Consider the following 23,388-nt stretch of genomic DNA (forward strand, 5'->3'; position numbering starts at 1 on the left):
TGAGGTGTTACAACTATAAAGATTATTCATAGAATTAGAGGATTTTCTCAAAGGATCATCTTTAATCAACAGTTCTCCTCTGGCCTGATATATCATGCCCTTTTGAGATTTTCAAGTTATAACATAAGGAAATATTTTCATTAGACTTCATAATCATAGTAAACAATATTTAATTTATTGAGCACATGAAAAAAGAAGGGAAAAACCTAATACCAAAAGAAAAGAAGAAAAGGTCCCTTAAAGTAATTTCTTCATATACCAAGTGAAAATAAAATGTTGATTTTTTTCTTACATGCTTATTTTTACTTTCATATAATATGTACAACAGATCACAGTAGCCATCAGCTTGTTATCCTTATAGTCCAGTAGGCAATGTGTCATCTTCTTTATCACAGCCACAAAATGGGAAAGTCCCACAGCAAGGTTGGAGCCATGGTTTCCAGATAGTATTGAATACTGAGAATTGCTGTGGCACTGGTGTCAGTGTTTGCCGGTGGTCTTTCACTGCTACTTCTATTTTCTTTATCACAGCTTCATAGAGCCCCTCATTCTCAGGAGTAAGAAGGTGATCTTCAGAAGGGTCTCTTGAAATATCAAACAGCAAAGGAGGATCATGGTAGTTGACATCCCCTGAACATGGACAAAGTCCACTCCAATAGCAAGCTCTGCCTTCCTCTGGCTGAAATTTTGGAGTCACATAATGAACCTTCCACACTGTATCACCTAGAAAAGAGTAACTCAGTTATAAAGAAATAGGAATAAATGTAAGTTAACTACATATTTCAAAAGTATTTCAAACCAAAGTAATATTTTCAGATGTCATTTATCAATATTCTTTCCTATTCCTCAGCTCAAAAAGTGAAAAAGAACCTATAAAATGTATTAGATGTATACTACCTGATGAAATAGTTCTTTAAATCTCTAATTTTAAGAGAAAATCAAAACCACTATAAGATTTTATTTAACATCCCAGAAAGCTGGCAAAGATAATGTTTGATTAGATCAATTGATGTTAGAATTACCTTGGAAAGACTGCCACATTAATATATTGTTAGTGGAATTGTGCATTAGTAAATCATTGTGGAAACCAATTTAGAATTATGCAAATGAAGTTTCTAAAATGGTTATACCTTTAAAGATTTGATTGCTAGGAATATACTCCCAAGGAAATCATTGTTAAAAAGAATGGTTTCCCATGAAACAAAATATTTGTAGCAGCACTTTTCACAAAAAAAAAATTAGGTGGCCCAATCAATAGGGATCTTGACCTGGAGTCAAGAAAATGAGTGCAAATCTAGACTGAGAGATTATATGATTCTGAGCAAATCACAAAACTTATGCCCCAGGTTCTTCATTTGTAAAATGGGGGTAAAAATAGTATTGGAAAAAATTGAAGGTTTGTTTTGATGATAAAAGGTGATATTTATAAATGACTTCACAAACCTTTGAGCACTACATAAATGCTAGTTTATTGTTATTGCTAATAGTCATAGGTGTAGTAGTAATAATGTTATAGTAGAGGTTGTAGTCATCTATCAATTGGTAAATTCTAAATATGTTGTAATGCATGAATAGAATGGAATATTACCATGGTGTAAGAAATGAATAATAAAGGGAAAGACAGAAAGACTTATGTGAATTGATATGAAGTGAAGTAAGAAGAGCCAATAAAACAATACACAATGATCACAACAAATCACATAGAAAAAGTGACCATCGTAAAATATTCAAAAATGAATATTACAAAATAGTAGAGAACAAACTTATCCCCCAAGAAGATAAAGGAGGAGAAAGTCCCCTCTACTCCTTTGCAGAGTTAGGAATTGTGGGCTAGTTGGGCATAGTTATAGAACATTGAATATAATGTCAGATTTTTAGTTATTATATTCATCAATTTTACTCAATTTTTTCCTCTTCTTATTTGAAAAAAATTCTTTTTTAAAAGTGACTGGAAATAGAGAAAAATATACAGGGAAATTTAAGTAATGTAAAAGCAAAAGATATCAATTAGAATTTTGAAAAAAAAAACCAACAAAAATGTCAATAAGAAAAAAAACTTTACTACCTAACCAATACAGCACATAATCTTTAGGGCTCACAGTATCTGTCAAGATACATTCTTTGAGACAATAGTTCCTAACTAATATTCTATACTCGTGGGGATTAAAATGTTCTATCAACTTTATGTGCTGCTAAATAAATTTATTTCCAAAAATAATTTTTCTCCAACTGCCATGTTTGAAGATGATATAATATGATATGGAAAGGTTATTCACAATTCTTTTCTTTTTTCACATGAGCTTACTGGTGATTGTTATTCCTGAGAGAGATGGAAAATATTACAATTGTGTCATAAAGTAGTTCAAGGATGTGCCAGTTATGAAATAGTTCTCAAATAATGCTTTATACAGAAAGAATGAGTAAGGACACAGTCAAGTCCACCTACACTTTCAGGAAGGAGAGTCAAGGAGGAAATAGATTATGCTGATGAAGTTTCATTCCTATATCTTGTAAATTAGCCTGAGGACTTCTTGTCATTGAAGAAAGCTGTGATCTTTGTGAGTTGCGTTAAAAATAACCATTGCATAGTGGATTGGCAAATTGCCCAAATAATAGTAATCACCAAGGTGACCCAATGAGAATCAAGAATCCAATTGTTCATCTCATTTAATTGTTGTGAGATTCCACCACCACCAACAGAAATCTTAGAACTATTTCCCAAAGGAAATAAAATAAACAATTTTTAGGTAACTTCTGGTACTTGGGCAGAAGTCAATTTTATTAAAGTAAGCCAAGATAATAACAAAGAGAACTCATTCCACACTGGAATATATACTCCATTCTGGTTAATAAAAATGAAATGAACAGAAAAAACAAATTCACCATCATTGAACAGAGATATAAAGTATTTTTGCCCTTCTATGCACAGTACTTTCTGAGCACCTTCTCTTTCATAACAGAGAAATGTATTGATACAGATAAGCTTTGGCTCTAAGAAACACTTTCTACATAGATGAGATGGATATCTCACACTACAATAAACTATTTGCATGGGAACAAGTCTTGTAATTTCCTAGTATATAAAAAATCCAGATTGTAGGATACAGTATATTGATACCTCTTCATTCATCTAATGACCCTAAAGGAGAATTCTCTTCAAGAAACAGAACAAAATTTAGTTACAAAATGGAGTTGGCTTAATTTTAGAATTGAAAAAACTGTTGGATTAATACTGACTCCTTTATATGCTGTCTCATGTATTATTTGTATTAGTACATACTGTATATAGATATTATATATTTATGGACTTTTAATACTCACAATCTTTTTGATGCCACCGTACTGTGTGTAAATATATTCCACAGTAATGGAAGAGGAATTCATGTCCTGATTTGGAAACTCTACCTTGTAGTAAAGGCATCAGATTCTTGCCATCAATCACTCTGAGAGAAACAAAAGAAGAGAATGAAAATAAAAAATATCCTAGGTCCGTGTTGGCAAACCTATGGCATATGTGCCAGAGGAGGTTGCTACTCTCCCTCTCTCCACTGTGCCAAAGGACATTTTTCGCATTACTCACCCCTCTGCCCAGAAGCTCAATGGGAGCACTTCCTCCCTACTCTGTCTGGGGTAAGATAGTGGCTTACATGTGGCATGAGGGTGCAGTTTGGGTACTCAGTCTCTAAAAGGTTTGCCATCACCATGCTAGGTGATGCATGGTAAATTCAGTGACCTAATGTAACATCACACCCAAAATGAAAGAAGTCATACATTTTCTCACATTAAATATTTTATACAATCATTATTATGTGTTTAATATATCTAAGCAAGATAAGTATACTTAAAATTTAAAGGGACCGTAGGGATCTAGTCCAATCAATACCTGAAACAAAAATGTCATAAAGTTCCCACTTTAAGGATGGGAAACAGTATTGGAGTATATATGTGAAAAAAGAATGAAATTATCAGCTGGAGATAAGAAGAATTTTTTCTACTCAAATCTAATCATTTTTACCCCACAAAAAAAGCTATTTCATAATTTGTATAGACATGAAGTATATACTCCATTCCTTTTTTGAATGTTAATACAATTGTATGTCTATTGGCCCAATCTTACCCATATAGTTTGGGCAACCTAAAAGTAATTCAAGTAACTTGAAAGTCAATAGTTTTTTGAGTTTTGAGAGTAGTGAAAATTAGAAAATAATACTCTCACCTCTACCAAAACTATTTCACAAGCCAAGTATTTGGAATGACAAAATATTTTGTTTTTCTTTATTAAAAAATAAGCATATAGACATAGCTTAGACATAGATTAGCCTTGAAGGCAATTCCAAGATGAAGGGTCTTATAGATAATACAGTAAAGTAGTTATAGAAATAATCATGTTTTGTTTTTAAAAGGGCATGTTACTTTGTAGTTATTAGGTTAGAAACAAAACAGGGATGTAGGTAAACCCTTGTAGGTACAAGAAAAAAAACCAAGCTATTTAAAGCTTACAATTTATTTGCAAAGAATAGATGCCATTAATGTATAAAATAAATAATATAATATAAAATATAAAATAAAATAATATAAAATAAAAACAATCATTCATTATCTAATATATTTCATATTCTATCACATATATATATATATGTGCATGTGTGTGTAAGAAAGAGTTCATATGCATAAATATATGCATGCATCAATCCATTTTTATAGATATGGTCTTAAATATCGCATAAATATATAAGCAGAAAATACACATTTAAATAGTAAATTATCATAAATTTATGTACCTATCCTGTGGCAATATTGCTCCAGCAACATAAGAAAGTGTTGGGTAAATATCCATGAGACTTGTAGGATCATTAATCACTCTACCAGGTGGGATCATTGTTGGCCATCGAAATATTCCTGGTACCCGAATTCCTCCTTCCCAGCCTCCCATTCCTCTGCCTCCTGAAGTTTCATATACAATAGTAAAAATAATCAGACATGATATGATGTACATAGATTTATTTAAGCAAAAGCAAAAGGCAAGCTAAGTTATTTCTTGATAGCGTGTGTGTGTGTGTATTATTGTATACTATAGTATACTAGCATTTTCTGGGAAGAGTGGAGAGTAAAATGAAATATATCATATATATTTTCATATATATATTCTTAAGAACATTTTTGTCTTGTTGGTAAGGGAATGTATATACAACAGGAAATTTAAAAGAATAGCACAAAGAGCCAACCGAAGTTGTCATAGGGTTTGTTTTTTTTTTAAAACCTTACCTTCCCTCTTGGAGTCAATACTGTATATTGGCTCCAAGGCAGAAGAGTGGTAAGGGTAGGCAATGGGGGTCAAGTGACTTGCCCAGGGTCACACAGCTGGGAAGTGTCTGAGGTCATATTTGAACCTAGGACCTCTCATCTCTAGATCTGGCTCTCAATCCACTGAGCTACCCAGCTGCCCCCTGCCATAGGGTTTTGTGTGCAGTTGCCTTTCAGTTGTGTCTGACTCTTCATGACCCCATTTGGGGATTTCTTGGTCAAGATGCTAGAAAGGTTTGCCATTTCCTTCTCCACCTCCTTTTAGAGACAAGAAGCAAACAGGATTAAGTGACATGTCCTGGGTTACATAACTAGGAAGTATCTGAATCCAGACATTAACTCAGAAAGATATAATTAGAAAATCATCCTTGTAGAATATAGTTTGTTCTTGTGCCAAATGAAAAACCACACCTCAAAACAAATTCTTACTAGGAAATTTGTAAATAAAATTGGATTTTTCTAATCAAAGATTTAATATATTCTATATTTACACATTTATATTCTGTATACATATACACACATAATATGTATGAGCAGTAATAAATGATGATTTGTTGAATACCTATTCTGTTTCTAGCATCCAGTGGAATGTTCTATATTAAAAATACTATAAGAATGGTCTAAGAAAAAGGGTTCAACATTTGAAGAGAGAAGACACATACCCAAATACCCAAAGCAATTAATACAAAATTAATAAATATTTTAATATATTATTTTATTGGAATGGTTTTATTAGAATAAAAGTACTAAACTGTACAGTACAGACAGAAGATTGCAGCCTTGAAGATAGTTTTCTAAAATCAGAAGACCCTTAGAGTAGCTATTTGGATCAATACACATTTAGACAAACCACTCTATTCCACCTTAGTCATGTATAAATATATATTGAATATACATGTATGTACATAATGTATAATAATGTGTTATGTATATTCATGCATGTGCATGCAAATTGTATGTTTGTGTTTTGGATGTCTTTATGTATATATGGAGAAAGAAAGAGGATGAAGAGAAGGAGAACATATGCACGCATCTACTTATTTATGTGTAGATATGTCGGGATGCGAATATATATATATATATATACACATCTATATACAACTAGAGAGTAAGAGCACAACAAAAATTTCCTCATTTTAAATATTCCAGGCCAAGCTGCTCTGAATTATTGTTTAATTGTATACTGTATACATATTACCAATAACCATATTGGTAACAATTGGCAACAAAAGTAACAGAATTTATTTTTTAAATAATGAATAAAGAACTGATATATCCAACTAAGCACTGCCCACATCAAGACTGGCAGCTGAGGAGGCTACCTGCTCATTCTATCCATTCTGTCTTTTACAGAACATGATTGGAATTTTTTTTCATGAGAATTACACTCACAACTAGCTGAGAAGTTACACACAAGAATGTTTTTTATATTGGAGTGCTATCTTTTTTTTAAGCCAAAATAATATGATGCATCACTTAACTTCTTTATCAATATGAGCTGTAAATTGTTTTTTACTACTAAGGTACTATAAAACAACATACTGCTAGTCCTTGAAACCACTTCCAAGATGAGGACATTAATAGGTCCTACAGTAAAGTAGCTAAAAAAATGATTATATGTTTTATTTAGGGAAAAAGCATGATAATTTATAGTTATATTTCATGATATTCTCTGCTTTTGAAATCCTCAAAAAAAAAATTTAGATTTGCCATTTTATCATTGTGGAAATTGGTGATATGAAAACCCCTCTCTCAATGCTGAAAGCAATTAATATTTAACTTGAAAAATTACTTATAGCCATTTGTACATTAATTTTTGTATATATAATTGGGTATATAATATTCAATTTTAAATGGCTACTCCATGTTCACAAAATTAGTAGGTATTAGAGGAAAGATTTAAACCAAAGTGTTCTTGACTTTGAGGCCAGTCATTTATCAGCTATTCTAAGTGGCCTTTCAATGTAAATATATCCATTCAATATTGGGAGAACAGTTTAGACATTTCCACAAATCATGCCTCAAGTTATTCTTAGGACTAGAAAATTTGGGGACTATTTCATAGATGTATATATTCATATTTCTTTAGAGATACATTTTATACATAAAATATTTTACTTTCACATTTTCTCTTTTTAAGTCTTTTCAATGAAATAAGTAATACTTTGGGGTATTTATATGTTTACAAATAAAAATTAAGGATTTCAATTTTCAAAAGAAAGCATTTCAATGAAACATTATTACCACCTTTGTATATTCCATTCCAACCACCCAGCTGGAATTCTCCTTCCTGAGACTCCAAACGACCTCCATGGTCAGAAGTAAAATATACAAGTGTGCTATTTCTCAAATATTCCTTGTTGATGACATCAAGAATTTTGCCTATAATAAGGACAGATGAATCAAAATAATGTGAACCTTTATCTTTTATTTTTATAAAACAACTCATTCTCATAAAAAATACAACAGTAAGTCCAAAAAAGAAGAGGGTCAATAGATTAGACAAATATACACTTTTTTAAGTCCAAGATAGTTAAGTATGTCATGTTTAATAGAAACTCACTTAAAAGAACTCGAAACAAAATAATTCCAAAATTCACTTTAGAGAAAGAAAAATTTCTACAAATATAAAATTGGGGCACTAATGTCAAGGCAAAGCAACAATTATTTATTGTCTACTATATTCCAGATACATATTAAAAGTATAGTCCTACCTTAAGCCTGCCATATGCTTTATGTGTACTAGTTACATGTCTGATTTGCTAGTCTCCATAGTAAAATGAAAATGTTTTGAAGAGTTGTTAGTTCTCAAGGTCAACAGGCATAGAGATAAGTAACAAATTTGATAAGGAATAAATATGAATATACATATACATTCCAACTAATCACAATTATATGACTGTCATATACTCATCAGCTAATAGAAGACATTAAAATAAATTTCCATTGCTAAAAAGAAATTAAGGATTTTACTAAACAAATTGAACAGATAGGCTGAAATAATAATGATATTTATTTCCAAGCCTTTTAAAATTTCTCAATAAATTTGGAAGACTGGCATAAAAAGATAGAAAATAAAGTACCTAGAAACAAGGGAACAACATACATATTGATTTATTTTTTTATTATTTTGACAGAGCCTGTGTTCATCATGGCAGGGAAATTTCAGTGACGAATCTAGCTAATGCATGCAAATCTGTAATTGCTCTGCAACTTATAGTCTTAGACAGTTGCCAACACAATAACTCCAACTATAAAAAATAAAGACAACTTTAAATGGCAATAAAACCCAAGTTAAAAAACAAACAATGAACAACAGAAGAAATCTTAGCAACTATCTAATCCAATCCCCTAATTTTATAGATGAGAAAACTGGAACCTTCACTTTCCTTGAGTATAAAATGAGGAATTCAATTAGATGAAATTAAAGGTCCTTTCTAGCTATATTCCATAACCCAATATCCAAGAAAAAAATACTAATTTTTCCAAAAGTAGTAAAGTAGTAAATAGGAGCATTATAACTATATTTCTCTGACTCCAAATCCAGTAGACTACTACCATGCCCCATTGTCAAACATGTCTACCTAAATATGGCATTAATTGGAAAGAAGTATACATAACAAGTTAAAGTAGATGATAAACCAACTGAGAAAAGAGATCATAGGGTATTACATAAAGCTAATGTCAACATGCTTAACCTGTTGCTTTCTTTTCTTCCTCTGCCATATAAAAGGAAGCAGAAAGTTGGGGGGAAATGAAGACTATTTCCTGATTATCTTGAGTTTGGGCAACAAGTATGCCTTTTCTAAGGAAGCTAAAGTTGCTAACTACAGAAAAAAGAAAAGAAAAGAAAATTTTATGACCTCTAATGCTATATAGAACCACAAAAGATTGAAAACTCTGCCTTCTGAGTCTAAATTGAGGGAAGCTAAATTTGTTACATTTGTAATATTTTTATCACACTAATTATACAGTTTTAAATAACTTGTTATAGTTAATACATGAGAAGTTAATACCTATATGCTCCTTTTTCTACCTAAATGCATCATTTTACATGTGTTCTTAATTTTGATACAATTCACTAGTCTAATTACATTTAATGTAAACAAAAACAAAAATATATGAGTAGATTTTCTTTAGTTAAGCATAACAACTCTTCAAACCGTGAAGACACAAACATGGCATCCCGTCCTCAGTGGTGTACATCCACACCTAGTCAAAATATTTAATTTCAAACAAAAGAACTAAGAGTAAATAGTCACTAAAGTACTTTATAAACTTTAAAATATAAAAAATATACGGTCAGTGATAGTAATGTGGAAAAATCAGATCAAAGAGTAGTAGAAAAAGTCAAAGCCCTTCTTTGACCTGCTTCCTCATTTGTAAGGTGAAGGCATTGAAGAAGATGAAGATGATCTCAAATGTGCCTAGAATCTTTAAACTTCATGATCCAATGCTTAGATAATTGCCAATGAAAGGTGTGCAAAAAGACATTTAGTTCTCTCTGTCTTCGATGTTTATTGTGTCTTCTTAAGAGTCATTTCATCTCTTTGTCTCTGTCTCTGTCTCTCTGTCCATATATTAATATACATTTATGTATATATGTATAGTTTTGCACATATATATGTACATACTACATATATGTATATACACTGTAGTGTGCTAGTAAATATTTAACAATCAACTGTTTTATATATATACATATATATACACATATGAACTACACACATTTTTCCTCTAATATGCACTATTAACATTTTCTCCATCACTTTCTTAAAGCTAAGAAAGTCAATAAAATAATAAAATCCAGGTCTATATTTTAGTATTTTCCAGTTTCTGAGGTATAAATGCTCACAGTGAAAATTTTGCAATTGCCTGGTTAAACTTCAAGAGTTTAATAAACTTGCTTGAGTATAAACAGTAGTTCTGAGATGGTGGGGAGCCTAACTGTCCTACATATAAAATGCATCATTTCATAAATGTAGATTCATTATCAATATTTTTAAACCAAATTATTCTTTCCAAAAGTTTGTTTGTTAAAAGGATAATGTGTTCCCCTGGTATCTCTACCATGTTAGAAGAACTTAATGAAGATTCCCAAAATATTCTAGAAGCATTTTGTGACTTCGGGGAGGATCTCTGGCAAAGTCAGTTAGCATGAAGAGGCAAAGAATGGATGTGATTTCCTTGCCTAAAGGGAGCACCCACTTCAGTGAGATCATGAGTCAAATAATATCTACAATTAACACACTACTTCAGAAAATGGTACTTACCTACCATCCAATCCATTTCTTCTACATTGTCCCCATATAATCCATATTTACTATGTCCAACAAACTTCTCTTTAGTAATAAGTGGAGTGTGCACATGAAGAAAGGACATAAAGAGGAGAAAGGGCCCACGTTTGTACCTAATAAAGAAAAAAAATCATTTCACTTCACTCCCTGGAAAAGCATATTTGGCAACTAAAGAAGCTGAACTGAAATGGAAAATCATAGAATGTTCTCTGAAAGTTTTAGTGAAGGTTGACTGAAGCAACGGATACATTTTCAAATAAACATGGAAAGAATATTATTCTGAAAGATACATATAAACATATGGAGTTTTCAAAAGAATCATAGACTAGTAGTATAATAATAGTCAGCACTCATGTAGTGCTTTAAACCCCTAATCTCATTTTTGTCCTCTAACAACAACTTTATGAGGTGAGTACTATAAGGGTTTGTTTTTTTTTTAATCCACATTTTGCAGATGAAGAAAATAAGACTTGGTAAAATTACTTTCCTATTATCACATGACTATTAAGTGTCAAAGCCAGATCTTGCTGACTCCAAATTGAATGCTTGATTGAAATACCACATTATTTCTCAACTAAAAGGTTGTTCAATTCTAGCCCCATATTTTAAGGACAATGACAAGCCAGCAAACTATATCTATCTATCTATCTATCTATCTATCTATCTATCTATCTATCTATCTATCTATCTATCTATCTATCTATTTATCTGCATGTATGTATATATGTGGGTGTGTGTATATATATATATATGTGTATATATATATATATATGTATGTATATAAAGGTTTGATAACAGAAAGAACTCTGGTCTCATATCTATTGTTTACTGCCTCATCAGTAGTACCCATCTCACAGCATTGTTGTCGAACAACTAAAATGAGATTAGGTATTTAAAGTACTACATAAGTGTCAACTATTCTTATATTAGTTTATAGACTTTTAAAACAGCAAAATGCTGACTCTATCCTAAATCATGAGTTCCTAGAGTGAGAAAGGAACTTAAAGTGATATTGTCCAAATTACTATATGAAACATTAATTATCTATATAGTGTCCATTAAAAAATCATAATCCAGCTGCCACTTAAAACTTTAAATGATGGGGAAATAGATTATTGAAGTTTCTATTTTTAAAACCTAGATTTTAGGACATTCTTTCTTAAAACGAGCCAAAATAAGACTCCCTGTGACTTTTATCCATTGGTTCTAATTATGACATCTAGGGAAAGTAGTTCAACAATTTTTTTAAACAACTCTTTAAGACTTGAAGGAACCACATGAGGTCTATCCTAATCTGAATGGACATTTCAAATTTACATTTAAAAAGGAAGTATTCCTTGACCCAGCCATATCATTTGTCAGTTACATATCCTACAGCAGTCAAAGACTCAGGAAAAGGTCACCCACATACACATAAACATATATCAGCACATTTTGCAATAATGAAAAACTGGAGGTGAATTTCTTTGATAGAATGGCTAAAAGAAATGTGATGCATCAATATCATTAATGTTAAGCAGTAAAAAAAATATAAAGAAATCAGAGAAACTTGGGGAGATGTACATGAACTGATTTAGAGCAATATAAACATGTGAAAGAGAATAATTTATGTAAGTACAATGGTATAAAGAAAACCAGCTTGAAAGACTTCATGACTTTTATGCAATCACCAGTTATTACTTCAGAGAAAATCATGTTGAAATGGTAATGGACAATAGGCACATAATGAAACACACATTTCAGATATGGGCAATATTTTTCTTGCCTTGGATCATAGCTCTAGAAGGTTCCTTAAATGACATCAAGTCCACATCCTCATAACCAGGGATATTAAATCATCTTTTAAAGCCAGGTTATTTCAGATGTGGAGATCTGAACACAAGTCTTCTAATTCCACAGACAGTGCTCTTTTTCCATTTTGGCTTTGATGTCAAATGTGACTCAAATATGTCAGAAAAAAAATTGACCAACGAGATTGGCATACTCTGAAATTGATATTTATTTTTAAACTATGAAGAATAAGAAAATAAAAATAGTGTTTACTTTTCAACAAATGAAAGTGCCTCTTTCAAAATCAGAGAATTTACTTTTTCTTCCTTTATGGGTTGTTGAATTATCTCATGGTTTCTCATAAGAATACAATTCCAGCGACGAATGAATCCATAACTAGAATACCAGGAGGTAAAAAACAAGATGGCTACAAGAGTAGTGATGATAACAATAGTCCATGGGATTCTGAACCATCCAGCAAATCTAGGAATGAGGAGTAAGATAGGGACAAGGCCAAGAGCTACACTGGAAATCCAGAGTTTAATTCTCAATGCTCTGTGTATCTCTGGAGTTTTTGTTGATTGGCATTCATTTAAGAGAGAAAAAGGCATCCCAAAAAAATAATCAAACCCATGATTTAGTGGATGATAACAGTGGTCATTTCTAGAGGCACAGCTTAAACCTTGATGCCATTTCCCTGGGGAAAAAAAGGAATAATAGTTACAATAGGAAATTATTATGCTTCTTTGGTCAAATATAAATTATTATTTGAAATAGTAATTCACAATAAAATCATAGTTTACATTTTACAAAACATTCTATTCATAAAAACCATATCATTCAAGTTTAAGTGAAAGTATTCCTAATGGTTCCTAATTTCTAAAATAAAACTGAAGCATCAGAAATTCAGAGAAGTTAGATAAAATCATCAAGTCAACAAATGTCAGATATTGGATGTAAGATCAGATCTCCTGACTTTAAGGGCAATGGTTTTCTATGATATAAGAAAAAAATGAGTAGCCCAGAGTGACATAGACAGACATAGTTAAAATCAAAACTTAAACTATCACTTTCATTGATATTTCTTCTCTTTGATATCATTAAGTACTTGTGATTGAGGTCATAGCTAAGAAAATGGAATCTAAGAGCAGCTAGATGGTAAAGTGAATAGAGTGTCAGGTCTAGAGTCAGGAAGACTCATGTTCCTGAATTCAAATATGAGCTCAGATACTTCCTCATATATAAAAGAAGACTAATAATCATAATTTTAAAAAGCTGGAAAGAAATCTAGAGAATGGGGTCTAGATTCTTTTTTTTTACTTAATTGCTTTGGTGAATTACAAGTATTGAATCCCTCTATTCATATAGCACAGCAATGTCTCTATAATTTTCCATCTTATAGAGGTTCCTAAGGCATTCAATTTAAAGGTTATATGATTTACTCAAATAATTTTATCAGCTTCTACATATCAAAGGTAAAATCAGGTTCCTCCAACTATAAGGCTAGCTCTCTATCAATTATGATATAATATATGAAGTACTACCCATTCCAATTCCCAAGTTAGATACTTTGGAGTTGCCATCAATGGATATGACTTAGTCACTACTGGATTTAATTGCTTCCTAGCCACTTTCTGGGCATTTAAAAGTCAAAATAAACAGAAATCAAACTGATTTATAGAAGTGGAATTTTTTTTAAATAGCCTTATCTTCTATCTTGGAATCAATACGAGGTATTACTTCCAAGGCAAAAGAGCAATAAAGGCTGGGCAATGTGGGTTAAGTGACTTGCCCAGGAAGTCACACAGGTAGGAAGTATCAGAGTATCACCATATTTGAACCCAGGACTTCCAATCTCTAGACCTGGCTCTCAGTGCACTGAGCTACTTATATGCCCCCTAGAAGTTGAATTCTTGTGGTGAATCTCCAAAGAATTTTCCCATCCCAAATAATTTTTAATAATATAAACTTTATCGCTACTCACTTTGTACCATTAAGAGAAATTGTTAAATTTTCAGGGTGATTGTTCACACCTTAGAATTTGGCAAATGCTACAAATCAAAGGTTTGAATTACTGTTTTTTTGATGATCTAGATTTAAAAAAGTAATGGAGAAAAAATCTTAATGATTACTAAACTTGGATCTTTCATACCTACATTTTTTAAGAAAGCTAGTTATTAAACATTTACCATCATACCCATTATACCTATATGATTACCTTTTTGATATTCTTTCATATATCTTGCATCTGCCCCAATTATGCCATTTTTGCCATGGACTGAATTCATAAGTTGCAAGAGGTCTCACCAAACACACCTTTTGGTTTTTACAAATATGGATGATGTCACAGATAAATATCTTTTTACCTACCATCATATTCTATTTTACTATTCAGATATCACCTTTATCATTACTTACCCTGCCCTATTTCTATTTTGTCTCCATGGCACAATTCTGAGATGTACTATAGGAATGCTGAATTGCTTTAGAAAATTTGTGCTATATTCATCTAAAACTGGCTGCCCCAAACTTTACCTATTAATCCAGTCTTATAACCACGTTGCTGAAGTAGCTTGGCAAATGTGGTTTCATTAGTTGGAAGGCCTCCTGAGCCACCAAGCCAAAGGAGAGCACGATTCATATTGAAAGAGGAACTCATACCTGAAATACATTGTAAAGAAATCATAAATCATTGTATTTCTTAACTGGCCAAGATTTCCCATGCAAATCATAAAAGTTCAAGTTAAAACTGGCCTTTTTACCACAAACTAGAGGTCAGTCACTGGGAATTCATTCTAACTATTTTTGTTTTGTTTTATTTTTTTACAAAATGTCAGATTTTTGCTTTATTTTTAAGTGAGGGATTTTTGTTATATAACCCAAAACTAATGTCTGAATATACAATAAATACTTGAAATTAATATTGTGTGAATATAAATATGAAGGAATTCATGATTGCATCAGTGTGGGGAAATGCTTAGTCTGGAAATATCACAACCATAAATCATAACTTATCTACATCTTGGGAAATAAATTACAGGGGGGTGGCTGAGGCACTTACATGGTTACATAAAGCATCAGATGGAAACGTATATCTTCCTAAGTCTATACCCAGAACTCTAGTCCTTGCATATATTGTTTCTGCAATTAATTCCGTAGTGTGGAAATAAGTCCTAAATGGTTAGAGAATCACTTTATTCCCATTACATGATGCTGATGAAACTACATCTGTCAATATAGTATATTTGTAGTTTGCAAAAGAATTTCTTGCTACATCTCTGGTGTCTATAATTTATATATTGGTCCAGAAGATGATAGAAAAGATTCAATAAACTCAGCACTATGTCTATTTTAGCTGATCATGTGCTAGATATTCCTGTGTCATTTTTATGAATCCAAAACCCACCATTTTGTGACTTTGGAAAGTATATGGAACATGTTTTAAGGTCCTGGGTATACATACATGAAAGGCATAAAACTCCTGTCTTGATCATCACACATCATATTTATAAAAGAAGCAATATACAGTGACTCTATGTATGGTTTTGTTAGTATAAGGAACTCCCCCCTAAAATGCAGATCAACACGTTTCCTGAACTTAAAGTCTTAGAGATTTAGGTGTCTGGGGCATTCTGAGATTAAGAATTTTGCCCACTGTCAGCATGCACCAGAAATGGAATTTGAACTCAGTTCTTACTGACACTCAAGTCAGTTGCTTATGCACTATGTAATGATGCTTCCTATAGCAAGCAACAGACACCCCAAAAAATATTTGCAAAGCAGATGAAATTCTTTTAAAAATCCTGTATAGTATGAAAATAAATTTCCTGTTAAGGCATTAAAGAAAATAGCAGTATTTAACTCAATGACTCAGTCTTTACATATTTTCCCAGTGATAAAAGAAAAAAGAATATATTTATGGATAGGAATATATTCCTGAAAGAAGACTATCATAGGATGTAAATTGGAAAAAAGTTTAGATATCACCTAATCCCAACTTGTCATTTCACAAATCAAGAGCCCAAGACTCAAAGAGATTATGAGTGTTGCTCAAGGTCTGCAATGTAGTATCAAAGCTAAGGTTCAAATCCAGATCTGACTCGAAGTACAGTATTCTTCCCCATATGCTATACTTTGTTTCAATCAGAGCTCATGGGCAATGTGAAATAGTAAGCTTCTACTTCTTGAATACCACAAAGTTCTTTATTTCTTCAGATTCTCATTTAACCGTAGAGAAATTGTAAAATGCCTTGTCACAACAAGGACTGACACTTGTGGCAAGGTGAGTCAGTTAATCAACAAGAATTTAAGTGCCTACTATCTTCCAGGACTTGTGTCAAACACTCAGGGCATAAATGAAGGCAAAAGACAATTCCTGATCTCAAGAAGCTCCCAGTCCAAAGGGATAGAAGGAGAGATATTCCTTGCATCTCAAGTTGGAACCATACTGATGATGCTATAAAAATGGCCAAGTCTCTTTAATATCACATGGTATAGCTACAGTGGATCAAACAGACATTTATTTCCTAGCCTGGGAACATAAATATCACATATGTTCATTTCTGCGGAGAAATGTGCTATACTCAAAGCACCTGATTTGCAACTGAACTGTTTTAATATCTTCCATCTATAAACTGGAGACTGGCTAAATTAGCCTTTGATTTTACAGTGGGCTGCTCTCTGTGTTTTGTACTACTGTGTTTTGCCCATATAAGTTATGTATGTACACATGGGTCTGCCCAGATTTTTCTCAAAGGGAATCCTCAATAGATATCTTCTTTCTCCTACCCTTCTGCAAGGGTCCCTTTGATTTCTGTCCAGAGGGAAGGCAGGAGGCTAAGGTTAGAGACTGGATGCTCTTCTCTCATCAGAAAGAGAAAGATACTGAGTTGCAACTATATCTTCCTCTGAAACATTATTAATTTAGGACAAATAATTTTTAGGTTTAAGTGGGGCACTGATTATTGCTGTGCCTTACCAAGAAAAGGAATGCATCAAGCTATGTATACAAGTCCTGAGTCTCTTCCAACCAAATACCAGTTCTTTGGTAAATACATATAGAGAATAAGAATAGCAAGTCAACTCATTTATCCAAATCAGGAGGAAACAAAAAATTACAGAAAATATATAGATGGGAGTAGGGAAGTCTCCACAATCACTAGTAAGCTAAGGATAGGGACCTGATTAAGGTGCCAGCTCCTTAACATGTCAGCTTGTTCCCAGAGCCTTTCTTGACCTTCAGGAGCCTGAGGAGAGTCTCCTCTCCCAAAGCTGGAAACAGGAAGATGAGGATCTCTCTTCTGTCAAACTCTTATCAATTCCGCCCCCCACACAGGCATGAAGTAATTCATAATCAGTGTCCACCAATGAGATGAGTTGCATGCAAACATATTTTTGAGGTGCAGATCAGAAGTAGAAAAGCTGGAATTGCTGCCAGAAGTTCACAGACAGCTGTAGGAAGTGATAGCTGGACAAGAAAGGAGACAGAAAAACCTCAAAGAATAAATGAAAGAGAGAAGGAAAAACAACCAATAAAAGCAACTATGGGGTAACTATATGACACTGGATAAAGCACTAGGACTGGAATCAGAAAAACCAGACTTCAAATCAAACTTCAGACACTGCATGGCTATGGGCAAGTCATGTAATCCCAGCCTATATAAAAGTGTAGAAGGAAATGGTAAACCTTTGTAAACCTTGGTAAATCTTTGCCAAGAAAATTCCATGGATTGATGGAGTTACAAAGAGTTGAATACGACTGAATGAACAACAACTATGTGTTATTAGAAATATTGGGGTCCTTGAACTACGTTTCCCATTAGCCCACTTGCTTCCTGTCATTACGCAATGACTTAGAGGGATAAAACTGAGGGGCTGGTGTTTCACTTCCTCTTTGCTACCTATTGCAGCATGGTGAGAGCTGGGAACAGCAGGGCTTTTAAACAAACTAAGCTAGCATGGGATATGGCCTTATTTTCTAGAGACTATTAATAAATCTTATAAAATCATAATATATTTAAAGTTATTATTGTATATTAATTTTAATTTTTACATATAGCACCTTAAAGTCAATGGCAATGAAGAAGTGATCAGCCTTCATTCATCATTAACTTCTGAGAAATGTGACCATATTTCTGAATAATATAAAATTTATATTCATTACAAGAATCCTAAGTCATCAGGAAAATGTTAATTTTTCTACACTATTTTCTGACACAATGGATAATAAACTGTCTCTGAAGTTGAGATTTCTTGGGTTCAGATCTATTTGACATATAACTGACTGCATCATAGCAAAGTCACTTGATCTCAGAGTATTCTAAGCCTAAGACTTCAAGTTTCAATTGAAGGTGTCAACCTGCATTGGTGGGGGAGTATCCTCATTTTGGAGCTCTCTATAACTATGAAATCCTAGGTTCAGTCCCTAATTATAATCTTTATTTAAGAAAACTGAAATGAATGTAGTCCATTTTTCAATTCAAATGTCTAAATTTTTAAATGTCAGCCCTAACAAGAATAGCTTAGAATCCCTCATGAATCAAGTGACATTATAACTCCAAGGCCAAGCCAACATACACTTAAGTTCCTTAGCCTTAGCGCTATTCACATCCAAACTATAGCTACCAACACCTTCCAGTCTCTTGAGGCTACTTAAAACCACCTTCCCTAACTCCAATGACCCCTCTAGGGAATCCATGACAAACATGTGATAGCTGAACAGAGTTTCAAGATGTTTTCCCACAGAGGCATACATGCTGCATAGATTGAGAAGGCATACAAAAATAGGCACACAAATTTACATTGTTTAAAATGTCATCCTCTCTTGGATTTCTATGTAGATTTTTACTTAGCTGTTACTAATTCTAGTTATGCAGTATATGTTTCTTTGGTTCTTTTAATAAATTGTTACATTTTTAGAATTTTTTAAACTCGTACCTTCTCTATTAGTATCAACATGGAGTATTGGTTTCAAGGTAGAAGAGTTTTCAGGGCTAGGCAAATAAGGTCAAGTGACTTGCTCAGCTAGGAAGTGTTTGAGGCCATCTCAAGACCTGGTTCTCTATCCCCTAATGCCATGTAGCTATACCAATTTTTTTAAAGCCTTTCTTAATATTAGAATAGGTTGTAAGAAATAGAGATTCGATCTTGGAATCAGGAGACCTGAGTTCGAGTCCTATTGGTGACACAATGACATCTGTGGCAGTGCCATCCTAGATAAATCATTCAACTTTTCAGTCCTCTAGGTAACTATGTAAATCAATAAGTTGCAGAAAAAGTGTCAACCTACTTAAGTAGAAGGACTTTCCTTACCTGGAAATTCACTATATTAATGATATTATAGGTCTAGCTCCCACAACTTTCCTTTTAAATCTTTTTTTGAAAGAAATTATATATCTATTATGAAATATTTAAAATGAAACATAAATGCCTAGTATCTTACACAAACTTTCTTTCAGATATTTTGTATACTTGAAAACTTATTTACACAGAAAGTGCTTTGCTATCAGAAAATATTTCAATATTTAAAAATTTTCAAACCTGATCTGATGGGGTATCTGCCAGTCAGGAAAGCAGCCCTGCTTGGACTGCACATTGAAGCTGCTGCTAGGTGCTGAGTGAGTTGTACACCTTCTCTAGCAAGGCTGTCAATATTAGGAGTGCTAAAATCCAAAGAAGATTATAAGACAGTGAGATTTTAATTCCAACAAAATGAACCAATATTAAATGAATAACAGCTCAGAAAAAAAAATTTTTGATCCAGTTCTAGTAAATCCTTCTTATATATTATTATGTACTTGTAGTAAGAATAGTAATATTATAGCTAGAAGGAACTTTAGGGTCATCTAATCCATCCCTTTCATTTTATAGATGAAGAAACTGCAGCTAAGAGAGATTAGATGGCTTGACCAAGGTTCAAAAGGTAGTTCAAAGCCTTTAAGCATATCTTTTGATTACAAATCCACTGACTTTTCCATTGTATCATGTTGCTTCGCTTCTCTGATGCCAGTTTGGTGCCCCATTATGAAATGGAGGTGAACCAAGATTCATAAGTATTTTGCCAATTAACTACAATTTCTTGAAATTCCTACCAAACTTAGATATCCAAGTATGGGTCAAATAATATATTACAAGTGTGTTGTTCAAGGACCATTCTTACTGGAAGCAGGGAAGGTTGAGGTTTACACTGGCCAGAAAGGGGTAAATATGAAAACCATTTACCTGGTGGTAGCAGAGTTGAGTTCTACACTGAAAATTTCAGTATTCACTACCAACAGCATAGATATTGATGAAATATTGACAAATATTTATTTAAATAACAATTATCAAACCACTATATAAACTATTAAATTCTATCCATACTTAGAGGGGTTATATTTCTATTGACAAAATAATCAACAATTTAAATAATGTTGATTATATTAATTAGAACCAGAAGTGATGATGTGTGGGATATTAAGATTGAAATTTTAAAGATTTTCCATATAAAATATTAAGCCTTATCTGTAACTAAATTGTGCTTTTAAAAAAAGTAGTTGAAATATTCTACTTTAATGCCATCATTCATTTCTACTTCTTGTTCTTATGTTTAATTATGTTTTCATGTTTCCCAACTACAAAATATTCATTTGTAAGGATAGAAATTATAGGGTGTTGTATATAAGAGTTGAAAAGTAGTTTAAGAAATACAGGTATTATGTAATACATTCAGGTTTATATAGCATGTAAGTGACAAGCATCTGCATGAATGTGATTAGAAGAAGAAATACAAGCAATTTTATCATAAGAGTATAAAGTACTGATCCATCCTAAGTAAGGTCCCAGTAGATTGAGACCCAGGCTTGGAGATGGGGGATCCTGGATCCAAATCTGGTCTCAGATATTTCCTATTGTGACCCTGAGCAAGTCATTTAACCCTCGTTGCCTACCTGTTACCACTCAGAACCAATACATGGTATTGAATCGAAGATGGAAGGTAATAGTTTTGGGAGTTTTTTTATAAGAAAGGGGAGGAAAAATGTACTTTCGGGACAAAAAAATGAAGTTTTGTGTAAAGAAAAATAATTAATTTGTTAAATCTATGTTACTGCCTTTTTATATATGTTGAAAGCTTGGTTGAAACAGGGGACTAAGAATTTTGTGCATGAAAACTATTGAAACTTGTGTAAAGAAGTTCTTTCTTTTTTGTTTTTGTTTTTTACAGATATGGAATGGGTATTTATTTGTTTCATATAAACAAAGGAAATACTAAAATAAAAAAGACTCTTACAAATAACAAATAGGCAATCAATAAATGTTTGTGATGTAAACTAATAAAAGATTGGACTAATTACTATCATACCCAGTTAGTTGTTTGATATGTAAATCAGTCTAAATGTAAAGCAGTTGTGGTACTGCTGATGAGATAATTTACACTTCACCTCATTTTCTAAATTCAAGTCCCAGTTCATGTCTTCTGGTAAAACAGATCAGATGTGGTCCTATCCTCTTGCTATTGTCACTTTCAAGGACCCTAGAGTAATTGCTGGGGACTCCTTCCTTTGTCACCCCTCAAGTTCCAACCAGTATTTGTGAAAATGATTAGTACAGTACCAGGCACAGTAGTAGACACTTGACAAATGAATAAATGCTTCTTCTTCTCCACCCTAATCTCCCATATGACTAGAACTTTTGGACGTCTTGAATTCCCAAGGTCAAGTCCACCCAATCCATCTAGGGAAAGGTATTTTTTTAATATAAGAAAGAAGGAACAAGAAACACAAAATAAAGGCAAGGAAGACCCCAGGTGCTAGCTTATCCACTCGAGGAGTCTCCTTATATTAGTGATCTCATAGTCTAATTCCCATTCCCTCATTGGAAGTCTTGGTGCTTGGAAGGTTGAAGAAAAAGAGAGTCATCTGGAAGCTGTCTCTTTCAACTTCATACCCTGCCACTATCATGAGGTCTGGCATAGTGAAGGAGCACAAAGAAATAGTTTTTTTCTGTTAAAATATGAAGCATGGACCAGTAGGAGGAACAAGTAGAGATCTGAGAGGAGGAATTTTATGAAAAAAATTAAATGATTGACGTTATAGGCCATTGTGTTCCCTCACTTCATTTGCACGTAACTGTTTTTACATTTTATGTTTCATATAATAATAAATAACTTTGCAGAGACTATATAGAATGATGAAATAAGAACTATTGGTTAAATAACTCACGGTGGTGTTGATTTTGTGAGTTTTACCTCATAAAGGAAAGATGATGCACTTAGTACCAAGATGTTCTGATCTAAACCAGTAAGAATGTTGATGACTACAGCAGAAGGGACAGGGGAGTTAAAAAGGCAGCAGGAAGTGAGAGAATGATAGCAGAATTAGTCAACAGAAAGGAATTTTTCTGTTGTATTTGGGATGCTGCTGATGGAAATTAAACCATCAATGACCTGAAGAAGAAAAAAAAGTCTGTGAGCCTTTTTGACTGGAGAAGAGTTAAACCCTACTATAGTTTCAACTATCATCATTCAGAGCTATCTGAAGAATAAACTAAAAAGTAAAGAAGCAAAACCACTCAGAAATAGCTTGTTTCTCTTTGATTTCCTTTAGAGGGGAAAGAAATGGGGTAGAGGAGGGAGAAGACAAGCCCTGCAACTGCAATACTCTAAGTATGAGATGAAACTAATAAGATGAGTCAACATCCTATATTGAGTAAATAGCTGTTTCAGCTTGTACTCAATTTGTCTTAATTGTCTAGAGAACCAACCAAGGAGCTTTGCAATTTGTTGATTTAATGAAACTGTTTAGCAACACAGTAGCATACTACTCAGTGCTCTTTCACAGTAATAATGAATTAAAAGATTTCATTTACCATTGTATCATTTCTACTCTAGAAGAAGAGCAGATTTGCCCAACAAAAGAGCAACAGAGATTTGAAGAAATGATTTCGTTTGGTATGGGTTTTTCTCAAAGGAACCAAGAACTTCCGATCTGTGGTTCACAATTAGGAGTTGCCCCAAGTAAATGGATCATTCTCACAAATG

The 23,388-nt window shown here is 32.9% G+C and overlaps 1 protein-coding gene across 1 annotated transcript in view; it reads right to left on the reverse strand.

Moving 5' to 3' along the window:
* Nucleotides 1-355: 355 nt before the first annotated feature.
* ARSH (arylsulfatase family member H) overlaps nt 356-23,388 on the reverse strand; it is a 35,430-nt gene continuing 12,397 nt past the window's right edge. The window contains exons 3-10 of the mRNA XM_044666986.1: nt 19,911-20,032; nt 14,907-15,032; nt 12,645-13,068; nt 10,578-10,714; nt 7,552-7,686; nt 4,782-4,944; nt 3,322-3,443; nt 356-723 (exon numbers count right to left, since the gene is read on the reverse strand). Coding sequence (XP_044522921.1) covers nt 356-723; nt 3,322-3,443; nt 4,782-4,944; nt 7,552-7,686; nt 10,578-10,714; nt 12,645-13,068; nt 14,907-15,032; nt 19,911-20,032 — 1,597 coding nt within the window. The remainder of the gene's footprint in view (nt 724-3,321; nt 3,444-4,781; nt 4,945-7,551; nt 7,687-10,577; nt 10,715-12,644; nt 13,069-14,906; nt 15,033-19,910; nt 20,033-23,388) is intronic.

This window comes from Gracilinanus agilis, chromosome 3, assembly GCF_016433145.1.
Source record: "Gracilinanus agilis isolate LMUSP501 chromosome 3, AgileGrace, whole genome shotgun sequence".
In the NCBI taxonomy this organism is placed as follows: Eukaryota; Metazoa; Chordata; class Mammalia; order Didelphimorphia; family Didelphidae; genus Gracilinanus; species Gracilinanus agilis.